This window comes from Schistocerca serialis, chromosome 3 (assembly GCF_023864345.2).
Source record: "Schistocerca serialis cubense isolate TAMUIC-IGC-003099 chromosome 3, iqSchSeri2.2, whole genome shotgun sequence".
Lineage (NCBI taxonomy): Eukaryota > Metazoa > Arthropoda > Insecta > Orthoptera > Acrididae > Schistocerca > Schistocerca serialis.
In genome coordinates, this window is record NC_064640.1 from 363,364,726 (window position 1) to 363,384,829 (window position 20,104).

Below are 20,104 nucleotides of genomic sequence, written 5' to 3' on the forward strand. Positions count from 1 at the left end.
TTCAAATTACCTATAACCTGATTGCAATACCAAACGTTTATGTTTGCCAAAATTGACATTTCTAGCTCTCCTAAGTATTAATTCCTCATTTATTAAATATTCTTTTATTTGTGTTTTTTTGCAGCATATGTGGGTGATGATAATATGCAAGTGCGCTTGATAGCTGGAGCAACTGTTGGTGTAGTTGTGTTCTTGGTCATCATAATCATCATAACTGTAGTGTTACTGAGAAGGTGAGCTGTCATATTAACCAAAACTCCCATTTTAATTGATTGTCTTGTTAATAATTCTGAAAGAATTCTGAACATCGGAAGAAACAGCATTTTGCTTGTGTTGCTTTTTTGTAGTATTATTTTTCTGTGTACTACCAATGAAAATACTGTTAGGAAAGAAGAAGGAAATAGGTTCAGTCATACTAAATAAAAGCACTTTTCTTTAAAATGGGCAGTGAAAGTTCCAATGAGTATGCACTGAAAACTGCAGTGGGATTGCCCAAACCACACCCACACATACAACACAGGTCTCCAGTTTTCAGAACACAGAAAGCAAAGAAAATGAGTGCAGAGAGTGCAGCAGTAGTGAGATGATGATGCAAGAGAAGAAAGTTGCACAGTTGGATTGTGTTAATTTAGGATTACAACGAAGATAATTATTGTACAAAGACAGCCACTTGCTGTTTTGGGAGAGACGTGGGTTGCGCTTAATGTGGATTGCACCATAAACCCCCATTATGAGTCAACTTCTTACCTATTTCAGTCTCCTGCTTGTTTTCCTAGTTCTTATTCTGCCCCTACAGTTGAAAACACCTCTGAAGGCAATTAACGCTTTTGAGACAGTGCCCGAGTCTCACTCGTACACTGGTAGAGCCACTGCCAGAGTGAAAGTCCGTGCCCTCTTCAAACAAAACGTTGAGACACATTTTCAGAAACAAATTTGACCTAATCACCAACTACCGTATTTACTTGAATCTAAGCCGCACTTTTTTTCCGGTTTTTGTAATCCAAAAAACCGCCTGCAGCTTAGAATCGAGTGCAAATTAAGCGGAAGTTCTGGAAAATGTTGGTAGGTGCTGCCACAATTAACTTCTGCTGTCGAATACATGTAGCGCTACACGGGTATGCTTTACAGGCACAAAGATAAATACTGGCGCCAAAACCTTTGCGTCAGTAAATAAATTAAAAAAATAAAAAATAAAAATAAAAAAAAAAGGTGGAAGAAGAGCTTTTTTCTCCGCCATGAGTTTCGACCACTGCATTTTCATACATTATCCAACGAAGTAAATACAAATTCCGTATTGTGCATCTTCGAATGTAGCAGCATTTCAATGTACTACGAAAATCCCACTGGCAAGACTGTTTGGGATGTTTGTCAATATGGCCAACTCTACGTTCTGAATTTTTTCCTACCTGTGAGAAGAGATGGTTGCTAAAAGGAACTTTTATGAATTGTGAATCACCTGCACTATTCTCTTCACCATAAGAATAATATGAATATAAACATTTTGCCATGTATTCTTTTGTGTTTGCTTCTATCTCATTTAAATCCTGTCTGCCTAATAAACTATGAAACTAGAGTTAGACAACAGCAAACACGGAAGAATATACGTATCATGTGATGTTTATATTCGTATTATTCTTATGCCTAATAGTGGTACAGTCACAAATGAATCACAGCAATTGACTAGATTTTTAAATCTACGATGACTAATTTCTGTGCAGAATATAATGTACTAAAGAGGCATCTGCAGAGATTTTCAAATGGAGAAAAATTTTCGCTAAACTCTCGTTCAGAAGATCTTCTATCATACGCAGTCTATTATTTGGTTCTTGTTGATCATTATCAAAGAAAGCAGCAGTGTAAGTAACAACAAATAGCAGTCTCTTGCCATTGTTTCGCTAATGAGGCGATTCCTCTTTTTTTTTTCAATTGTAAGCGGCGGCAGCATGCACAAAAGCAAGCCATGCCGCGAGCGGCGACAGGTCGTAAACACTCATTATCAGAATGCGACAAACAATGCACGACACAGTACAGTAATGCACTTTCAGCTTAGAGTGATGTAAACACCTATAACATAGAGAACGGCACTTATCAGATCAAAGAAAAATGAGCAATCAATTCAAACCAGATGAAGCACGTGAAAAGGGAAGGGTACCCATATAAATACAGACAGAGCGCGTGACGCATTGCGATGGCTACCTGGTAAATCTTAACTGCTAAGCTTACGACTCAAACCAAACTACTGTAGCTGTATCGTCATTCATTTGACCTAAATTGTGTCTCATATTACAATGGACCAACTTTGTTGCGATTTGGAGGTGTGGCCTAAAACTTTTCTCTCCCTTTGAATTTTGAGTCTCAAATTTCAGGTGCAGCTTAGATTCGGGAAATTTTTTTTCCTTGATTTCGAGTCTCATTTTTCAGGTGTGGCTTAGATTCGAGTGCAGCTTAGATTCGAGTAAATACGGTAGTTAATAATTGTGCTGTGTCCAGGTAAATATCTGCATCTCTTTACTCACAGACAACTTTTGTTCACTGAATCCAGTCAGCTGCTTTGTGAAAACACGGTCTGTATGATTTTTAAAAAAGTTAAATTAATAACGAAACATCCTTTCATAAAACACTGTTGGGGTAGCTCTTTCCGCTCAGATGTTTTCCAAGTCATAAGCAGATGCGATGCCCATTTCTTCTTTGATATAAGGGGATGATTGTAAGCATTTATTCTCCTTATATACAAACAGTGTTAGAACAGTTTACAGTCAGTGAAACATCCCCAAGAAAAGGATCCTGATAGGCCTGTGACTCCTCCTGCATCTGATAGACAGTGTCCCAAATGGAACATCTTATTGCTGTGTGAGGTAAGGGGGAAAGGCCTCAAAGTTGTGTGTAAATCCTTTGTTCATTCTAACTGGATATATGTGATCCATCAACTGAAGGCAAAGAAAATATGTAATAATAACAAACACCCCTCACAACCTCATAACACCCCTCACTTCCTCACAACACCCATCACTTTCTGACAGCAACCCTTACTTTCTCACAACCCCCCTCACTGTGTTACAGATTTTCTCATAACGTCCCACTCTCCTCAACAACCCCATTCTCTTTTCCCAACAGCTAGTCTCTTCCCCAACAACCCTGTCTCTCCCCCCAACAACCTCTGCATTTCTCCGCAACAACTGCTTCTCTCCCCAACAACCTCTGCCTCTTTCTTCAGCCTCCTCCCTCTAATCACCAACATCTTGTCTACATCAGTATTTTGCAAGGCATCTGATGATGTGTGGCAGACAGTACTTCTGGTACCACCAACTAATCCCCCCTTCCTTGTTCCATTCGTGAATAGCACATGGGAAGAATGATTTTTGGTAAACCTCTGTATTAGCTCTAATTTCTCAAATTTTGTTCAATGTCATTTCACAAGATGTATGTGGCAGGAAGTAATAGGTTGTGTGACTCTTCCCAGAAAGTACTCAAAGTTTCAATAGTAGAAACCTCTCTGTGGTGTGAAACATCTCTCTTGTAGCGTCTGCCACTTGAGTTTGATGAGCATCTGTGTGCTGCTCGCAAGCCAACTAAACGATCCTGTAATGAAATATAGCACTTTTCATGGGATCTTCTCTGTGTTTTTTTTTTTTTTTTTTTTTTTTTCCCGCCAGTCCTAGCTGGTAAGGGTTGCAGATTGGTGAACAATACTCAAGAATCAGTTGAGTAAGTGCCTTGTAAGCTACTTCATTTGTGGGTGAGTTACATTTCCTTAAGATTCTTTCTATGAATCTCAGTCTGGCATCTGTTTTTCGTACTATTTATTTTGTGTGGTCATTTCACTTACGGTCGCTCTGGATAGTAACTCCTAGATATTTTACAGTATATACTGTTTCTAGCAGTTTGTCACCAAAAGTGTATTTGTACAGTAGTAGATTTCTTTTTCTGTATATTTGCAATATGTTACATTTATTATTGTTTAGGGTCAACAGCCAGAGACTGCACCATTCATCAGTTTTCTGTAAGTCATTTTGCAAATTGATACTGTCTTCTGGCGTTGCTGCTTTTTTATAGACATCATATCATCTGTGAACAGCCTTAAAGAGCCTCCAGTGCTTTCTGCTAGCTCGTTTATTGATCGTAGGCTGTGAAAACCCTGTAACTCCATCTGTCTGTGAAAACTCGTAATTCCAGTAACCAGTAACTCCAATAAAAAAAAGAGAGATTTGAAAGTATGTGGAATTGCCTAATTTGTCAATAACGATGCTTGTACTATATATTTACACATGTAGCAACTTTCTGTATCAGTGTATATTATTTTTTAAGACTCTGTTTTTGCTTCTCATGTAAAATATAACAAATGCACTTATGAGGTTTTCATTGCCTACTGTTGTTATATACATTGTGAACAGTAACAGTCCTGTCACAATTCCTTGGGGTACTCTGGACATTACCTTTACATCTGTAGAGTTTGTTCCATTTAGAGCGACACGTCAAGTTCTATCTGCAGGAAAACCCTGAATCCAGTTGCAAATCTGGTCCAATACTCTGTAAGCTCATATTTTTTTCCATAACAACTTCCCCCCCTCACTCGGCCGAATCTCCCCCCTCTCTCTGGCTAACCTCTCCCACTCACTATCCCAGGCTGTACCAACACTGCCCTATGAGGGAAAAGCACTGTGCCCACACCAGAGCACACTCGCGAGCAGGGGCAAACAGTATAGGCTATGTGCTAGACAACCAAATTGCACACGTCGTACGTATGCTGTACGTGCTTGGCTGCCCTCGGCTTCCTGCCTTCAGCTGGAGTACAATTGCGTGCACCTTGGCCCAGCTGTAAGACTGCCTGCTCACCCCTGGCCGCCTGTGCCCATGCCTGCCCAGCTGCTCGTGGGTGAGCACTTGAGCTGGAATAGTCTGCACGCCAAACCACCTCACTTACTCTGTCCAGCTTATTCCCATCCTCCCACCAATTTCTCCCCTTCACTGGCCCAGCTTTCTCCCAGCTGTCTCTGCCAGTGTCTTCCTCCTCTCGACATTATTAATTATTCAATGTAGGAAAAGATAGATTGCTACTTACCGTAAAGAAGACACATTAAGTTGCAGACAGGCACAATAAAAGAACCTTTTGGCCACAGTCTTCATCAGAGAAAGAGAAACACACGCCATTCATACACACGCCATTCATACACACAAGCAAGTGCACCTCACACACACTTGATGGCCAACTCTGGTAGCTCAGGCCAGAATGTGTTCCTGCCTGGAGTTTCCATTGTTTCATTCTTAATTAAAATGTTTATTTGTTAATTTATGTTAATACATATTGTTTTATCACTATGAATGGTCAATTTCATACACAATTATATTTGTTACTTGTGCTGTTATCGTACTTCTAACCTGCTGTGTGACTAATTTTTATCAAGATTTTCTCCTTTTATGGTACTAGTTTTGATTTAAAGAAACTTTTATCATCCTGTTGCTAATGGATGAATTTTTTAAATGGATGATGTGTTTCTGTACATTATTGGTGAATTATGTACTTGCATTTCAGCCGTGGAAGTGATGAGTGCAATAAGAAGCAGCCTAGTGACTGTGATACATTGGAGTACAGGAATGGAGAAGGTAAGTTCATACAATCATATTGCTGTGGGAGAAATTTGGTGTGTATGTGCATGAGTAAATCAATGTTTTCCCTTTGTTTCCTCATTGTGTTAACTCCTGCTCATTCCCATACATGGAGGTTATGCTTTGAAAATTAGTGTGGTGACTTATTTATTTGTGATCCATTTTGCATTTGAACCCCCCTTTGCCGTGTGCATTTAATATTTTCCTTTTGAAAGTTATTTGTACTTTTGAGATGAATGCAACAGTCATTTGAGTCTGTAAAAAAGTATCAAGAATGCTATCCTATAGTGTAAGTCACAAATTGTCTCTCAGATTTCTTGCTGTAAATAAAATGAACGTATAATGGTGAAGTCTCAATTGTACAGCATTTTCTTCGGTACAGTAGTCAAGGGCACGTGGTACCTCTTTGCTTGCCTATTGATTTGAGATATTGGGGTTACATATGTGAGCTTCAATTTTCTGGTACTGTTATATTAAAAAAAACATTTGACATTGTTGTGGTATAATGGAAGCTTGTTGTGGTGAAGGAGCTTATCTTGTGTTAACTGAAAGCCACTTGTTAATGTCTCCTTTCACTTTCTTGAGTGCAGCATGTTTGTTTTGATGTATTTACATCTTGGTGAAAGTATCTGTGGAAAACTGACGTGCAATTTTCATGCAGTGTATGCCCAAGTTGCTTAACAATCTCATTTTAAACTAATTCAGGTTATAAGGTGAAATTAATATTTGGGGTATTTCTTGGTGACTGCCTTGCGTCTTCTAAGTTGCAGGTTGGTTGTAAAGAACATTGATATATTACCACATTGATATATTACCACTATGCAAAGGCATTCCAGAACCATTTCAGGGAATGAATTTGCATTTTTATTGTTGTATTCTTTAAATTACCGTTTCATATGTGCTTAGGGTGGATCCAATGAAGTGTGGATCAGTTGTCATCAGCATTAAATTGTGTCAAAAAAGCATAATTCATTTGTTCTTAATATTATGCTCAGATTCTCCAGTTTGAGAATTTGGTTCTGGGCTCTCAATGTGTTAGTAAATATTAACATTTCACTTTCTTATGGCAGAAACAAAGAACTTTACTATTAATTGTAAGTTTATCGTGTGAAACAAAATAGTAGCTCTGCTGTACAATCATTTCAGAAGCGAAATAGGTTCACTTTGCAAACTTACCACTTTCTCTTTGATAAGGATATTACTTGTACATGTACTGTTTCTTAAATGCTCACTTGTTGACTGCAGTGACAGTGAATTCAAGCTGAACATTTGATATCTATGACAGTGTGAAGAGAGAGTGTATCATTAATTTTACGTACCAGCTGGGAAGGAGAACTTGAGTGGAGTAGAACAGAACTGTAATTTTTTGATTCTGTTAGAAAAAAAACAAAAATCCACAAATCTTGCATACTAAATTATTATAACATGTAAGTGCTTCATGAATGTACAATGGCCAATAAAAGGATATTTATCTGGTAACACAGTAATTAATACAGTACTTATTGTTGCTCTGATAGTTACAGCAGAGATTGTTACAATTACTATGTTCATGTGTGTGTGTGTGTGTGAGAGAGAGAGAGAGAGAAGCTACAAAAAGGGATCCTGAAATCTATTAATACAGTCAAGACTATTCAAACATCATGTATGAGGTAACCGGACTGCCAATTGTGGCACATTTTTAAACAAAAAAGGATCACAGCATTGTAATAGTGAATGCAAAATTTTGAATGTGGTATTGTGTGAAATACTCAGATGTGGTTTATCTTTGGAGGCTTATCACAAACGAGTGAAATCACAATTTTATCTACCATTGGAATTTCTTTCACTTAGAAGGATAATAAGCAGTTATTTTATTTATTCGCTCATACTATGTGAATATTGTGATGCAAACTATTTATGGTTTTGTTATAGCCACTGGTTCTCTCACAGGTGCCCACTCATATCCATTGCACTGTGTTGAATGTGTGGAAACAAGATCTGTTCTTGAAAAATTCATTCCCCATATTTTATTCTTGTTTTGATAACCAAATTCTGGGGGATGATTGTTTCTGTTTTGACATGCAAGGGCGTAATGACTTCTTGCTGTACTGTAATAAATAATTAAATACAGCTGGTTATGTACACTCTTAAGACAAAAATAGACACATCATGAAGGAATCTGCTTGGTATTGATTGACAGAGTTGTTGGATCTGCTCCTGAGGGATATTGTACCAAATTCTATCCAACTGGTGCGTTACATCATCAAAATCCGTAGCTGGTTGGAGGGCCCTGCCCATAATGCTCCAAACATTTTCAATTGGGGAGAGGTCAGTGACCTTGCTGGGTGGGTCAGATGGGGTTTGGTAACCACGAATACAAGCAGTAAAACATTCACTGTGTTAAGGTTGCTGAAATGTAAGCCCAGGATGGCTTGCCATAAAGGGCAACAAAACGGGGTGTAAAATATCGTTGACAACCGCTTTGCTGTAAGGATGCCGTGGATGACAGCCAAAGGGGTCCTGCTATAAAATGAAAAGGCACCACAGACCATCACTTCTGGTTGTTGGGCCATGTGATGGGCAACAGTTAGGTTGGTATCCCACCACTGTCTGGGGTGTTTCTTAGACACGTCATGCTGGTGATCAAAGCTCAGTTCAAAGTAGTACTCATCACTCTGACAATTGTTCTACAGTCAGTGAGATTCCAGTCCCGAAGACATGTCTGGAGATGCCCGGACAGTGGTGGTATACCAACTAACTGTTACCTCTCATATGGCCTGACACCAGGAGTGAAGGTCTGTGGTGCACATTTATTTTCATAGCAGGACCCATTTGATTGTCATTCGCAGAACTTGTACAGCAGAGCAGTACAATGATGATATTCTACACCCCATTTTGCTACCCTTCATGGCAAGCCATCCTGGGCCTTTAGGTCAGCATGATACTCACTGCCTGCACGTGGTAAGAGTTTCTACTGCTTTTCTGTATGCTTACCAAATCCTACCTTGGCCAACAAAGTAGCTGGATCTCTCCCCAGCTGAGAACATTTAGAGCATTATGGGCAGGGTCCTCTAACCTGGACAGGATTTGGCACAATATCCCTGAGGAGGACATCCACCAACTCTCTCAAACAGTGCCAATCCATATAACAGCTTGCATAAGGGCCAGAGGTGCTCAGTTTGTGGAACTCTTTCTTTTGCATAAATCATCCAGATTTTCTGAAATTGTAATCGTATGTTTGCATGTCCATGTACATCCCATCTACCAATTTCTGTCCCATTTGGTTAGTGGATAATATGGATGTTTTGTTCAAAATGTGTTGTGGTGTGGCTCTTTTTTTTTTAAGTGTGTTACTGTGATGCATGTGTAGAATACAACCTTTGTCAGAATAGTTCTCGAACACTATGCTAAAAAGTATCATAACTCATAGCACCTGTGTCCCTTTCCTTGCATACACATCTGTCCTAAGTGCATACCCAATTGAACTATGGCTTACAATGTATAGCCTTATGCTGCACTTATCTGACTTTTGTTTGCTGTACATGTGAAAATGTATTACTGTCTAACTTTGCTTTTTCGTTCGTGGAATTGATGTTTTCCCACCATTTACAACATTTTTTATCACTCCCATCAAATTTCAAATGCTCACAATATCAATTCACACCCATTTTTGCATTAACATGTTTGTAATATTCTTGTCAGTTATGCTTTATACAACAATGTTTGTCGAGAGAAAACTGACATAATTGACATAAAATTACTACGCTACATAGGTAAGTTTCTTGACACAAGCAGACTCTACTCAACAAATCTGAATTGGAACAATTCTGCTGCTGTCAAGCTCTACTCAGTGTAGTGGATAAGGAGATAACTAGGTTTTTTTGACAGAAGATATTATGACTGACCACAACCGTTTTCAAACTGTCTCTATTGCAGATGCGCAGATTCATGATTGTTGTGATCATCACGATGCCTTTGCATTATCCTTAACACATATTTCACGTGTTTCGTTGTTTGATCACTTGTAGCACTAGTTGACTCCTTTGCTGTCTTTGCATTTCTCAAATTTTTTTGGGTTAAATAATCATTGCTTGAATGTTTTTGGTTTAGATAATCAAACACTGCACCAGTGTGTGTTTTTCACTGCATGATTTGCTATGAGAATTTATTCTCACTGTCATGTGCAAATATTTATGTAAGTATTTACTGTGATATTTCACAAACAAACAGTGTGAGTGATGGTTTGTGCGTGTGTGGTTTTCTGTGTAACACAAGAGGCAGAATACATTATAATCTTAAAAAGATAACTATAGTGCAAGAGGAGCAGAACAACACACGTGGTAACATCACCCAAAATACTTAAATAAATATTAGCACTTGACATAGACTAAATTCTTGAAACACGTCATGGTATGTGTGAAAAAATATCTGACTGGTTTAGTGTTTCATTATTTAAATAATGAATGACACACTTGCAGGCTATCCAAAAACAACAATTATGATTAATGAAGTTAAGTCAAAGGTTTTTACTTCCCACACATTTACCAATTCCCAATGTTCCAATGGCCAAGCATAGTGATAACCTATATTAGATAATAAAAAATCCTTGATGAGTATTTTAATGCTTGTTATATACATATATCAAACATAAACTATGAAAATGCCAACGGTGGATCCTGTACATTACTTTTGTCATATTTCACACCATTTTTTTTTAGTCCCTTGAAAAGTGTAAAAGCAGGGTTTCACTTTATTCCTTGACAAGGTCCGACTGAAGAACATATCATGTGGTGCTGCCCCTCCTCGCCCCCTTGTTTACTTTCACCAGTTTTTGCTACTAATTATGATACTCCCTGCATACAAATTTTTCACTTCGGTTCCTCTTGTCCCCCAAGCACCCACTTGTGTCGTTAAGGCATTAAACCAGCCCTGCCATAAAACACACCAACTCTGATAACTTCATCAATGATAAGTCATTAAAGTCAGATCTTTATTTTTTACCTTTTGAAAACTACACACATACTAATCAGGTATTGGATATTCAAAAGGAATTTGGATGGTAAAAAACTGATGCATTTTGAAATCATGATAATAACAATGGTTAGTAGCCTTCCTTTTTCAAGGGTGGAGAAAAGGTGTGTTTCTGAAGTTTCATCATTTCCTTTGTTTCTATGTCTTCTGTGTATATACCATGAGCTGTCATTCGAAAAAGAAACCTCTTCATTCTGCACCCAACAGATTCATTAGTTGTCATCTGAAATACACATCTAGATAGTAGTGCGTAGCTATAACACATACCATGACAACACTCATTTAGGATAAATCTACTGATTTATGATGATCTTCATCATCAGTGTATAATTTGTGAAGGCAACTGCCCTCATATAATAGCCTCGTGTTGTTGTTGTTGTTGTTGTTTTTTCCCAGTGGTTTAGCTTGCAGATGCAAAAAGTTACACCATGCATCATGCCCTAGTTTTGCCAGCTATTGCACTTTTATTGATAATTTGTGAAGAGAGTTAAAAGGGAAAAATATATGAAAAGAGGGAGAATGAAAAGTAATTAATGTGAGAGTAAGTCAATATTTTAAGTGGCTAGTGGGGAAGGACCAATTTACAATGTTTTTTTATCTATTCATCATCAGACTCTAGCTGCATATAATTACTATACAGAAATGCAAACAAGAAAATAAAGCAGCAGACGTAAGGAAGTACACATAAATAAGACTCTGGTTATCAAGAGGAATGTTTCTTTGTTGAGAGAGGGAAACTTGCCATACCGTGTTCCAAAGTGAAAAAGAAAGTGATGGAAAGAGAAAGAGTAACAAGTTAACAAAGGCAAAAGTAACTTACTTCAAAAGGCAAAACAGGAGCTTCTGTGCAGAGAAAAGAGTGAGTACCGATACTTGTCCTGGTTAAAATTTGTCTGTTTGGCTTTGCAGCAGGAGAAAGTGTTGATACAAATAGGCTATTAGGGGTGCAGCATTGAAAAATAGATTGACAGTCCACAGAAAGTGTACAGTACATTATATTAAGAGTCTTATTTGCCTCCTGTGATGTCCATCCATTTCTTTTTGCCAAGGAATATTTAGTTCTGACAAGTTAAAATCATTTCAAATGGTTGTTCTCCTCTCACCCTGAGCTTGTTTTCACATTCTTCTGTAGTTAACTCCAAGGCTAAATTTTTTAATGTTGTGTTTCCTGATTTTAACTGATTTACCATAGTAACAGGGAGTATGTTTATTTTTCATGATTTAAGTGCACTATGCAGCTACAGAAATACTAGTCCAACAAACACCTGTTCACTACCATCAGTACTGTTGCAAATCAGTGGTACTATGGGTTTTGCGTTACTGATTTGTTTGCATATCAGAAAACTGCAAGAAAATATGTAACAATTTTAATGTAATCATAGATTTGACATACTGACAGAATGCCCAAAAGAAATACATTTTCCATTTTAAATCTCAAATCAAGTTTTTAATGGATTGAATGTAATTATTCCATTGGAGAGGTAATAACTGTGACTGGTTGAGATGCAACTTTGAGTCCAATTGTGGCAAAACATTTTAATCTTCTCCATATGCTTAACAACTCTTTTAGGAAGCTTAAGTTGTGTGTGAAATATTGTGAGGCTTTAGATGTCATATTTTAAGATAGTTGTAAAATGTAGAAGATGAACTTCATTCTGAAAGGTGTTACATTATAGAAACATTAAACAAATTGATAAAACGATGTTTGACCAATATCTGAATGTAAGACAATAATTTAAAATTTAATTTTAAATGTCAGTCCCAGTTTTTTATATTCATATATGCTTGGTGTTTTCCTCCATCAGAATTTATAATTCTTTACAATAGATGGAGTTTACCACGTCTTCTTTCTGTTCCCAGAAATATAAACTAGGTGGCGAAATAGTTATATAAAATCCCCAGGAAGCTGTGACATCTTACCTGAAAGCATGTACATAGTTTCCATGAGTGAGTGGTAACAGCATGTCCAGTGGAATGTATGTTAAAAAATCATTATGAACCCATGGCATAGATTTTTAATTTCAACATTAATTAGTATTTGGTAACTTTTATCTTCATTTGAGATGTATCTCATGCAACATCAATATGTGGTTATTTTCAATATGTGTTGGAATGGTCTGGCATAGTAATGTTGCTCAGTCAAACTCAATTGATTTGAACTTTGTTTGAAACTTCTTGGCTGAAAATAAATTGCTGAAGTACCCCATAAAACCTGTTAGTATTTTAACAGAATGCCTTGTAAAAATAGATCTACGTGGTAAGTGGTGGATTGCTTTTGGCTACATTTATTTAGAAAAATACTGTTTTCAGTTTTAATCAGTGAAGAGTGACCTCAAAGGTTATAGTCACAAATTCTGCTCATTTATTTATATTCAGTCTTGTGGTTTCTTGTCAGCAGATATCCGTAAGAAATATTAATATATCAGAACTGAAGCACGTACATAAAATTAATACTTTAGTCTCCAAATTGTGATCCATTTATCATTATCTGGTAACGCTACTCTGTACTCTGACATGAGAGTCATCTCCAGCCATTGTCTTCTTCACATGCAGCTTTTGTTTCCATGAAACATACTCCAACAGTCTTGTGTAGTATTGTAAATTTTGTAATAATACATTTTTGTAATTTTATTTGTGAATTTAGAGGCAAATAACATTCGTTCCTGCCCAGGAGAATTGTTCTTTAATGTTTGTGTGTGAGATTCATAATAAAAATCTGGTTTTCTTTGGCAAGCAAGTTTATCAGCTTTTCTCTTCAATTAACTGTTGATAAAAGGAAAGTGTATACCGCAGTAAGATTCCCGTACTAGTAGTCTTTCTCATAATATACTGGGCAGCAATGTTATGCAGAATTAGTGGCAATGAGTGAGAATGTGTGCTGGACTGAGATTCAAACCCAGGAATTCCTGCTTTCTTGGCAGTTACATTAACCACTGCATTACCTGGACACAGTGTTAGTCGCAAATGTGCAGATTATCTTGACACGCTCCTCAGCTGACTCACATCCCCACATTGCACCACCACTTATCCACAGTCCCCGTCCATGTCCTCCATGCTCACTAGTTTTAGATTCCTGCTGAAGGTCGAATGTAAATGTGCATCCACACTGATGATTGTGGATTCATAGCTCATCAAGGCGTATCAATTATATGAATGCGTGATGTCTGTTCTTTTGAAAGGACAGCTGCCACACAATGTTTTTGAAAGAACAGATACCAAGCATTCATATAACTGATATGCCTTGATTTGCTATGAATTCACTACTGTTAGTGCAATGCATGTTTACTTCCGACCTCCAATGGGAATCTAAAATTATTGAGCACAGAGTACAGTAGTCCCACTTTCTGCCACCAGGTGAAAATAATGGTGCTGTAAGCAATCAGAATGTGAAATGTTTCCTGTTTTGACATGTATGCTGTTTGTCACTAGGCAAACATGTTGATTTCTTTTGTGAAGTGACTGTTGATGTAAATCATTAAGAAGATCAAGTTTTCCATATGAAACACAATGGCTATTGAGAAGAAAGACCTTGCACTGGTGGTAAAGTTGTTTTATCAGGATGGCAGCAATAGCAACGCTACATTGCAGGAATAATGCTGATGGAAACAGCTACAAAAAGGCCCATGTCAATAAATGAGCTAAAGAACATGGCAAGGAATTTGAAGAAATGGTGAATTCATTGGTGCAGCTGGGAGAGAGAAGCGGCCCATTCCCATGGCAGTTCTTGGTGAAGTTGCTGTAGGTATAGCTGAGTATCCAGCACATGCCTGAAATTCTGCAGCTATTGCTTGAGCTATGTCACAGGAATTGTTTCTCCCGTGGTCAGTGGTTCAAAAGATTTTTCCCCACATTTTACATTGCTGCAAAATAGGCTACAATGTCATGACTTTGCCCTTAGTTTTTTGGCATGCATGGAAATGGATGACAATGTGGCTAGGGAATATTCTTTGGATGGACAAAGCACAATTTACTCTGCATTGTGCCGTGAATGCACTGAACTGCTGCATGTGGTGTTCTGCTCCACCACGTTGTGCAGGAACATCTACTGCATACAGCTTATGTGACTGTATGATGTGGTTTCACAAAGTCCTTCATTCCTGATTCATTTTTCTTTGAGGAGATGAAACCTCATGGGCCTGTTTGGTGTACAGTGCCATCTGTATGTTTTAAGGACCTGCTTATGCACCATGTGATTTCAGCTTTGAAAGAATGCAACTGTGTCCACACAGCTATTTTCATCTGAGATGAGGTGACACTACATGTTACTTGCCAGGTTAAATATTTGCTTCGAGAAAACTTTGGTAACGACATCATCATCTCCAGGCAGTTTCAAGATGCGTGGCCTGCCAGATATCCAGACGTAAATCCATGTGACTTCTGGTTGTGGGGATATCTCAAAGATCGTGTCTATCAGGGATGTATCTGGGCTCTTTATGATCTGAAAGGTAACATACAATGACGTATCACTCTGATTACACTGGATATACTGCGAGCAACTGTCCACCATGCTGTGTTTTAAGTACACAGCATGTTAGTGAGTTGGGAGACCATATTTAACACATATTGTAACTTGTGACCATATCCTAATAAATATACCAGAGTCACCGTTATCATGTGTTTGATTGTTCCTCCCCTTTTCCTGCACCCACACCATATTCTGGCTACATACAGTGCCATACTTTCACCTGGTGGCAGAGAGTGGAACTATAATTTTTTTAGCAGTCTCCACGTGTGCACCTATTAATGGACATATTTCCCATGTTATAGTGTCCTGTGATGTACACAGCCTACACTGTAGTTTTCTAAACACCACCAGTTCAGTTAGAACCACCTGGAACTATAAGACAGAACAGTGCAGAATTTCGCCAGCCATTTCAGTGTCAGATGGCAACAGTGTGTCATCAGGCATAGAATCAAAAACCATTGTGTCACACTTGTGTTTCTCTGCCAACAACCCACCACAGTAAGGCTAGGGAGCTGTTGACACGGGATGTTTGAAACGTTGAATAATATCATCTGGTAAGTGAGTTGTAGTATGTGTTGATGAAAGGATGTGAGTGCTTCAAAAAGCATGTGTAGCAATAAATTCCTCTTGTCAGGTATATCTGTAGCATTTTCCGGTATTGAAATATTTACATGAAATGAAATAGGACCTGCTGCAGGTCATGTGAACAAATGGGCATTTGTTCACCTTTAGTAACTGTTAATCATGACAGTAGTGCACGCTGTTATGACTTCCAGCTCGTGTCTGGTGTACAAATAAAACACTATGTGCATATGAGGATACATACTTGACACCAATCCCCCATGAAATCAGTCATGTTGGGTACATGAAATGTGATGTGAAGGATATGCATGTTGATAGAGTCTGTTCCAATCAAACCCTGTCAACTGTGTGCTGTTGTTCAGCATTTCAGTTCATTGTGGCTGATCAGGGCTTGTTGTGAATCAACAAGTTTCTGGTTACTTTTGGAGAACAAGAAACAAGTTCGAATCATCACTAAAAAGAAAGTGGTTGTTATATGTTATTGCATTCATAATAAATTAATTACCAACAAGGTGAAAATGGTAATAAAATAGAACGGCCATAAGTGAAAGCATTTTAACATCTACAAAACAGTATGAGACACCACGGTAATTTTTGCATTGAAATATTGTGACATGGCATACATTGATATGGATTCAAGGTGTACTACAAAATCAAATGAGAGACATGAATGGCACTTACCGTGTATGGTGTTACTCCATCAGTATCATATAAATTTGAATACAGGATGTGAATTCTTTTTTCAGCAATACCTGATGCACAATGGTTCTCCATATTGTGATAAGGCCATCCAATACTGTTTGAGTAGCACTTCACATTGCTAGATAACAGCCCTTTGGCATTCAGTAGTAGTCCACAATGGTTGTAGCAGACCTAGAGTGTCTTGTGCATGTTTTGTTGAATATAAATCCGGAGATTGAGCTGACTACTGTAGACACATGATGTTGCAGGTACTCATCCATTAAGCCTGGCATGTGTGGTTGGGCATTACGAAGCATTACATGGAATCCAGGTCCATATCTACCTTGTAAAATGTGCATATACCATTGCAGGATGCTACTCCTATTGAATGCAGCCATCACAGTATACCTAGGGAACTACCCACATAGAGAACATACCCACATAATTATAGATCAATATCTTCAACATCAGTTTGCTGCAGAATTCTTGAACATGTATTGAGTCCAAATACAATGAATTTCCTTCGGACAGAGAAGTGTCTGTCCAGAAAAGAGCACGGATTTAGAAAGCATCACTCATGCAAAACTCAATTTACCCTTTTCTCACATGATAGCCCACAAATCATGGATGGAGGGCAGCAGGCAGCTGCATATTTCTAGAGTTCCGAAAGGTGTTTGATGTAGTGCCCCACTGCAGACTGTTGATGAAATTCTCAGTACATGGATAAGGTTCCCAGATATGTGAGCAGCTTGAAGACTTCTTGAGTAATAGACACAGTACATTGTCCTCAACAGTGAGTGTTCATCAGAGATACGGAGTTTCCTTGGGAGTGCCCCAAAAAATCTTATAGGACTGTTCTTATTCTGTGTATACATAAATGATGTGACAAATGGGGTAAACAGCAATTTATGGCTGTTTGCTAATGATACTGTAGTGTGCGGGAAAGTGTCATTGTTGAATGACTGTAGGAGGATACAGGGCGACGTAAGCAGAATTGTAGTTTGTTTGATGAATAGCAGCATCCTCTAACTGCAGAAAAATGGAAGTTAATGAGGACAAGTGGGAAAAACAATCTTTTAAAAGTTCAGATACAGCATAAGTAGTGTGCTGTCTGACAGTCACAATTGAGTAAATATGTAGGCGTAACATTGCAAAGCAGTATCAAATTGAATGAGAATGTCAGGTTGGTTATTAGAAAAAGCAAATGCTTGACTTCATTTTATTGGGAGAATTTTTCGAAGGTGTAGCACATCGATGAAGGAAACGTCATATAGAATGGTAGTGTGACCCATTCTTGAGTACTGCTCGAGTCTTTGGGATCCCCACGAGGTCAGATTAAAAAAAGACATCAAAGCAATTCAGAAGCATGCTGCTAGATTTGTTAGCAGCAGGTTCAGTCAGCATGCAAATATTACAGAGTTGCTTCGTGAACTCAAATGAGACTGTTTTTTCATGAGCATTATCATGGAAATTTAGAGAACTGGCATTTGAGGCCGATTCCTGATTGTTTCTACTGCCGCCAATGCACATTTCACTTAAGGACCACGATGATGAGATGAGAGAGATTAGAGCTCATAAGAGGCTTGTAGACAGTCTTTTCCCCTTTCTCTATGTGCGAGTGGAGCAGGAAAGGAAACGACCTGTAGTGGAATGTGTGCCCTCCACTGTGTACCATATAATGGCTTGTGGAATATTTATGTAGATTTAGATACATCCTCAAAAAATCCAGGAAGAGCACCATTTTTCCAAGAATCAGTCTCTATATTAATCCATGGCACACTTGTGAACAAGACACATTACATTGTTCCTGTTCCTATTAGTTGTGGGAAAACACAAAATCCACCAAACCATGTGGTGCCTTTGTGTATGGGGAATGCTTCTGATGAGCCACCAACCATATAGAGCAGCCTGTCAAAGATGACAGTACACAGTGTGATAAAATATGTGTGACCCAGTGACTGCTGCAAGTTCTCTAGCCAATTCATTTGCTGTGCTGTCTGGATACCTTCAGCGACTTAAGGTGAGGTAACAGTCTTTGCCCCATTTGTAATATGTGGTTAATATTGTCAGTACTGTCATGAAATGAATTCTCCCTCCTAGACTTCATCACAGTTGTAAAATAATGCAAAGAGTTACATTCAGATCCTGTTCTAGCTTGCACTGGCTGTAACCGGCCATTAATCTGTCAATGGTCAGACCAATAATTTTGTTATACATTTGTGTGCATTGTATCATCCTGCTTTTCTGTGACTTGAATACTGTATGCTAAATATATACAACACACCAGTCGGAAACATTGTAGCCAGGACCTTTGCTCACACAAGCTAGTACAGGTAACTAATCAGTCTCATTTTGGTATGCCATGTCTGTTAGTCCACACAGTGTCACTTTGACTCAGTGTTTTTTCATAGATTTCAAAGATCTCTTAACTTAGGGACACAAGTGCTTTACTTGGTGACAAGGCCAAAATTAATGCATAAAAGTTGGTAAAATCTTAATTATCAAATTTGAAGGTTCAAACATATAAATTAAGGGGAGAAGAGAACCAAAAGAGATGCCATAAAGAACAAAGTTGTGAAATAGAGGAATTGGTCTTCATGTGATAGAGAGTGTAACTATAAAATGTATAGAAAAGTTTCAGTGTTAAATGAAACACAATTAATAAATTCACCCTTTAGTACAAAAGCTCTGATTTTTTGAGTTATAAGAAAATAGTGAATATATGCCTATGTTTAGAATGTCTGCTGTGACAGACTCTCTTTTTGTAGACTACAAACTTTCAGCAAAATCGTCTGATTAATTTTCCCTGCTTTCTTTCGAATAAAGGTTTTTTTTAGATAGTGGGAAGGAATTTGCATGGCATCAGAGCAACTTGTCTGCTTGTCTGAAGGACATTCTCATTCTTGTATGTTACCTCAAATCATTTCGGAATTTTTGTTGTTGCCCCAGAAATGTGCTGTCATCATTCAAGAGTTTTACTGTTTTGTGAAAGTTAGTGTTCTTAGTGGCTGTGATAATTATATACCAGTAGTAGATTTCATAATATAGAAACATTTCTCTTCAGTAAGTCCTGTGGCAGTTGTCCACTTTTCATTTTGAATAATGCATAAGTGCTATATGGAAACATCTCAGATAATACTTAAAATTGTATATATACTAAGATGGTATCTGTTCTTTCGGACATGTCCGAAAGAACAGATACCATTGGTGACCATGCAGCTTGTTAGAATGAAATTACAATGAAATGAACACCCTTAGCTGCTTACAGGCGTTGACATACGTTGCGGGAGGCATGCCAGAGATAAATCCCTGCAGTCGCGCTATCCTCTGTGTCCTCGGTGGCTCAGATGGATAGAGCGTCTGCCATGTAAGCAGGAGATCCCGGGCTCGAGTCCCGGTCGGGGAACACATTTTCATCTGTCCCTGTTGATGTATGTCAACGCCTGTAATCAGCTAAAGGCGTTCATTTCATTGTAATTTCGTTCTAACAAGCTGCATGGTCACCAATGGTATCTGTTCTTTTGGACATGTCCGAAAGAACAGATACCATCTTAGTATGTATACAGTTAAGGCTCACCAGCCACTTTACCATATTCTTCTTCTGTGCGAATGCACAAACAGTGCCCAAATTCTTACGGGAATCGGCAACGTGCCGCGAGTAATGAGTATAATGGGCGAGGGCACTACGAATGTAGTGCGGGACAATATGTTGAGAATGTGGGTTTCGCGGGAGGCGTGCCAGAGATAAATCCCTGCAGTCAC

General features: G+C 38.3%; 1 protein-coding gene and 1 non-coding gene across 5 annotated transcripts in view; both read left to right on the forward strand.

Moving 5' to 3' along the window:
- Positions 1 to 20,104, forward strand: part of LOC126470175 (ephrin type-B receptor 1-B) — a 360,567-nt gene that overhangs the window by 254,369 nt on the left and 86,094 nt on the right. For all 4 annotated transcript variants that reach the window (XM_050097822.1, XM_050097821.1, XM_050097823.1 and 1 more), the window contains exons 11-12: positions 125 to 233; positions 5,531 to 5,601. In XM_050097822.1, coding sequence (XP_049953779.1) covers positions 125 to 233; positions 5,531 to 5,601 — 180 coding nt within the window. The remainder of the gene's footprint in view (positions 1 to 124; positions 234 to 5,530; positions 5,602 to 20,104) is intronic.
- Positions 19,675 to 19,748, forward strand: Trnat-ugu (transfer RNA threonine (anticodon UGU)). The gene has a single exon. It is a non-coding gene; the product is annotated as a tRNA-Thr (tRNA).